The sequence below is a fragment of the Hylobates moloch genome, unplaced genomic scaffold (assembly GCF_009828535.3).
Source record: "Hylobates moloch isolate HMO894 unplaced genomic scaffold, HMol_V3 SCAFFOLD_1, whole genome shotgun sequence".
NCBI lineage: Eukaryota > Metazoa > Chordata > Mammalia > Primates > Hylobatidae > Hylobates > Hylobates moloch.
The window spans coordinates 120,471,110-120,476,747 of NW_026652276.1; the positions used below are offsets into that span (position 1 = coordinate 120,471,110).

Below are 5,638 nucleotides of genomic sequence, written 5' to 3' on the forward strand. Positions count from 1 at the left end.
TTCACTTGGGGACCCCAAAGAGAATAAAGAGGGGCTCTGGGACTCATGTTTACTTCATAGAAGAAGGGATCTGAGTGGCCCAACCTGGAAGAAGTGACTTTTCTAATCAGTTGTCTTTAGGATTTTTTAAATTATTATAAACAGGGATCTAAGTGTTCATGGATAGTGTGGTGACTATACAAGCAAATTCCAAGAGCAAGACTGTCTCATATGAAACGTTGCATTTCTTAGCAAGAACCAGGTCTCTAAAGAGCAAACATTCAGTAAATTGTTTCTGAACCTATTAATAAATGATAAGAAAACGCAAGGGAAATCAACATCCTCACTGCATGCCTTCAGACGTGTGCTTCCTATCAGATATGGGTATTCCAACAGAAACTGGAAAAAAGAAAATACAATGCATTCACTGGACAGAAATATTGTGGACAGGGGGCAAGCATTGGGACAGTGGTGAACAAAATTATTCTTGAGGTCCCCATTAATCAAAATATTTGTGGCATCCAGAAGCTTGAATCTTTAAGGACAAATATGAATCTTTACCTATCTCCTTTTACTCTTCTCTCCTTTCTCCTAAACTAATTCCAACAAACACATTTACTTTTAAAATTTCATAAAGCCTATCTAATTGGGAATTTAAGTCTCGCTCCTTGTGGACACCAGAAGGATATAAATGATTAGGGGAAATCCCACCAAACAGAAAGGGCAAGAAGATGTATGAATGAGTAGTAAGCTCACGAGCAACCCATCAGTCATCTTCTTTATTTTACCCCCAACCCAGAACTTAGGGATGAAGCTTCAGGAAGCTCTCTTTGGTGAAGGAGAGAGGCCTGTTCCGTTGCTGAGGAGTGCAGAGCTGTGTATTGGCTTTGGGATGACACTGACTGGGTATAAAATTTATCACTTGTGATATCCTTGTGTGATCTTCTATACACATTGTTTAGCTTCTCCAAGACTTTTCTTTGGAAAGCCCACATAGAACAGAAAAAAGAAATGCCATCTTTTAAACTATCTATTTAACTATCTCGTGCTACCATGTTTCCAAGGTTGGGGTATTGGGAGAGTTGGTGAAACAGCAATATGTCAACATTAACTTGTCTCCAAGCAGGCATGACTTTCAATATTAAATGGTCACAATCTCCAATTTTTAATGGATCCTAAATGAGTGCTTCAAAAATACTGTCGTTTGGTAATAAAGTCATACTCAAAGTAACACTTATTTGGCTGAATTTCCAGAGACTGGAGAGAAGGTTAAGATCCAGGTGGTTGCTATGACAAGAGCATTACGACTTATTCATCTAACACTTTGTTGCTGTCAGTATGATATAGCCCTTCAGCTCATGGTTTAAAAAAGCAAAGGGAGGGTGGTCGCGGGAGGGAGTGGGGCAGGCGCTGTGGGTCAGGGCCCCTCCTCCGGCTCCTGCACGGCCGCCTCCCTCCGGGCTCCGCCGGCTCCCGCCGTCCGCGCAATGCCGCTCTGTGCCCGCCGTCCCGAGCGCCCGCGCGGGGCTGGCGGGAGCCTCGGCTGGCGCGCGGGGCCGTGGTCGTTGCTCCCTGACCTGCCGCGGCCGCCTCCATGAAGCGCAAAAGCGAGGGGCGGTCGAGCTGGGCTGCGGCCACCTTGCTCGCCGCGCTGCTCTTTGACCTCGCCGAGTGTAAAGAAGATCCGCAGCTCCACGCAGCAGGACCCGCGCCACCGGGACCCCCAGGACGACGTGTACCTGGACATCACAGATCGCCTTCGTTTTGCCATTCTCTAGAGCAGACCAAAGAGTGCATCAAATATACATTATTTCAGCATAGATACTGAACTCGAATAAGAGAATTTCTCTGAAGACTTTGGACTACTCAATCTGGCAATGGTTTACAGATATTGTTGCAAGATAAATAAGAAATTAAAGTCCATTACAATGTTAAGGAAGAAAATTGTTCATTTTACTGGCTCTGATCAGAGAAAACAAGCAAATGCTGCCTTCCTTGTTGGATGCTACATGGTTATATATTTGGGGAGAACCCCAGAAGAAGCATATAGAACATTAATTTTTGGAGATACATCCTATATTCCTTTCAGAGATGCTGCCTATGGAAGCTGCAATTTCAACATTACACTTCTTGACTGTTTTCATGCAGTAAAGAAGGCAATGCAGTATGGCTTCCTTAATTTCAACTCATTTAACCTTGATGAATATGAACACTATGAAAAAGCAGAAAACGGAGATTTAAATTGGATAATACCAGACCGATTTATTGCCTTCTGTGGACCTCATTCAAGAGCCAGACTTGAAAGTGGTTACCACCAACATTCTCCCGAGACTTATATTCAATATTTTAAGAATCACAATGTTACTACCATTATTCGTCTGAATAAAAGGATGTATGATGCCAAATGCTTTACAGATGCTGGCTTCGATCACCATGATCTTTTCTTTGTGGATGGCAGCAGCCCTACTGATGCCATTGTCAAAGGATTTCTGGATATCTGTGAAAATGCTGAGGGTGCCATTGCAGTACATTGTAAAGCTGGCCTTGGTCGCACGGGCACTCTGATAGCCTGCTACATCATGAAGCATTACCGGATGACAGCAGCCGAGACCATTGCGTGGGTAAGGATCTGCAGACCTGGCTTGGTGATTGGGCCTCAGCAGCAGTTTTTGGTGATGAAGCAAACAAGCCTCTGGCTGGAAGGGGACTATTTTCGTCAGAAGTTAAAGGGGCAGGAGAATGGACAACACAGAGCAGCCTTCCCCAAACTTCTCTCTGGTGTTGATGACATTTCCATAAATGGGATCGAGAATCAAGACCAGCAAGAACCTGAACCTTACAGTGATGATGACGAAATCAATGGAGTGACACAAGGTGATAGACTTCGGGCCCTGAAAAGCTGAAGACAATCAAAAACAAATGCCATTCTTCTCACATGTCCCCTAGCTGTGCTGACCTCTGCACTGTGTAGTGTTGTCATCTGGTGGATTGTTTGTGACTACATTCTTCCCATCCTGCTATTCTGTCTTGATGGTTTCGGAACATAGTGGCCATCAGGACCCCCTGACAGATAGCTGCTTCTCTCCATTTCAAGGACTAAAATGGTCTTGCATTAAGTAAAAACCTGTGACCAGAACTGAAGGAAGACTCTAGGAACTGAAAACTGCAACAGAAATCAGCACAATTTGAAAACAAAAATTGCAAAAGACTTAGTTGCTTTCCACCTAAGAAGCTGATCAATGGAGAAAATGTCCACTGGAGTTTCAGTAATGAACTTTGAGTTTGAGTGCAAGCGAATGTACTGAGACCAGCTCAATGGGGGAGACCCTAACCCAGTGGTGCTAGAGGAATTAAAGATACACACAGAGAAATACAGAGGTGTAAAGTGGGAAACCAGGGGTCTCACAGCCTTCAGAGCTGAGAGCCCCGAACAGAGATTTACCCACATATTTATTAACAGCAAACTAGTCATTAGCATTGTTTCTATAGATATTAAATTAACTAAAAGTATCCCCTTATGGGAAACGAAGGGATGGGCCGAATTAAAGGCATAGGTTGGGCTAGTTAACTGCAGCAGGAGCATGTCCTTAAGGCACAGATCGCTCATGCTATTGTTTGTGGCTTAAGAATGCCTTTAAGCGGTTTTCTCCTCTGGGCTGGGTGGGCCAGGTGTTCCTTGCCCTCATTCCAGTAAACCCACAACCTTCCAGTGTGGGCATTAGGGCCATTATGAACATGTTATAGTGCTGCAGATATTTTGTTTATGGCCAGTTTTGGGGCCAGTTTATGGCTGGATTTTGGGGGGCTTGCTCCCAACAAGAATGACTCAAAGAACAGCCCAGCTCTCAAGCTGAACGACAAAAATGCTGTTGTAAATTTAGTGTCAGGTGTAAATACCCAAGCCCTCTGGTACTCAGGTTGCTAGCTGGTCTGTGGTGCATGTGTGTCCCTGTGATGGCAAGCATTGTAGTTGCTGGCCTTCAGAAGAATTGAGGATCTGATGGAGGTTTTTTATATATTTATCTTCTGTTCACCTTGTGACCCAGTGTCAAAATTTATAAAGATACAAAAGGTATTACTGAAATGGTACTTTCTGTAATTTGATACTATTTGGCTTTATCATCTTCACTTGACTACTTGTAATACTGTTGTAATGTTAACTCTGTTAAGTACCCAAGCTGCTTGTCTTCCACCAAAGAGTGCTTTATTAACAAGAATCTGTGAAAACCACATTTAAACACTGTTGCATGTTGTAAGACCAGGTGGTACCTTGGTAACCTAAAACTTGCGAGAGAATATTAATGGTAGCTTTAGAAGACTCAGGAGGAGAAACTGACTTCAGAGTTGGAAGATGTTGCAAGTCATTCCTTTTTCTGTCCTTAAGGGACTGAAGAACTGGGAGGTTGCCCATTGTTTGGTTGCCAGTCATACAAATTAAAATCATATTTCCTCCCATGCATGGAAAAAACACACTATTGGTTTTTCCCCTTGGAAACAGCAATCCCAAATAATGTCAGCTTAAAAAAAAAAGTTACCACTTTTTTAGAGTCCTTCTCTGTAACATTGGATTTTTTTTTTCCTTATGAGATCAGCCTAAGGCCATTGATAAGGCCTGTGATCTCAGTGACAATGATCTAGTACTGAATCTCACTGTTGCCTTTGGCTAGGGAACACAACTAGTAACTCTGCAGAGTGTCTTCTCCCGCAACCCTACTGGAACACAGCAGAGTCTGTGCCATGAAGCAATTAGAGAAACAGACTTGATTTGCTGCTTAAGAAAAAAAAAATGGGGCCCAAAATAAAAGAATATTTAGTACTCATCTCAGTTCCTTCCATAAGAAGTGGGTGGTTTAATGATTGTTAACCCATTTTTGCCTGTGCTGGGAGCATGGAGGGCTGAGATGTTGACAGGCAGTGGGAAACAAATGCCCTTCTAACCACAAGGCATGCCCCAGATCAGGAGGCAACTCCGTTTTAAGAAGCTGTCTTTTTCACAAAACTGTAAGAAATAAAAGCGGTTGGAATAAACAAGTTAAAGTCTTTAATGCAAAAAGTAATTGAAAGGCAGTGCCTCCATTTTGGTGTACTTTCTTGGAAGAAAGTGTGAAATTGACCGGCATCAGGAGAGACGGAAGATGCCATGTTCTCAGCAAACAAGCGACTCTTTCCCTGCCAGGCACTATGGGGTTGGGTCAAGCTAGCTTTTAAACACTGGGGACTGGATCACAGAAAAACAGTGGATTTCTGTCCCTGGAAATGAATAGGCACAAAGACCCACTTGGCTGTGGGCAGACCACTCTTCAATCAGATTTGGGTGGGATGAGGAACATTCCTTTTGCTATTTTGAGCTGAGAAAATATAAATATTTAAACTGTGCCATGCATAGAACATTGAATTCTCAGGGCACTTCTTCTTCCCCTTACCCTTTTTAAGGCCATCCCCTCTATAAATAATAATCCAGGTAGTTGTGAAAATCGAGCTTCCATCTGATTCCTTCTTAGTTTGGCTTTTCATCCCATCAGAACAAGTAAATGTGGGTGCCACAGCTCTTGTAAGTACTGTCTCCCTCACAGTGAACAAGTCTCCTGGTGTTTCATCCAAGAAGAGGAAGGGTGTCAGCGGAACCACAGTCCTTTTTCATTTTATAAACTGCCTCTTC

The 5,638-nt window shown here is 43.2% G+C and overlaps 1 protein-coding gene across 1 annotated transcript; it reads left to right on the plus strand.

Moving 5' to 3' along the window:
- Window positions 1-1,573: 1,573 nt before the first annotated feature.
- On the plus strand, window positions 1,574-4,211 carry CDC14C (cell division cycle 14C). The gene is given in 2 exon segments (XM_032753409.2): window positions 1,574-1,618; window positions 1,620-4,211. Coding segments are annotated over 2 exon segments (1,452 nt in total). The 3' UTR covers window positions 3,027-4,211.
- Window positions 4,212-5,638: the final 1,427 nt, after the last annotated feature.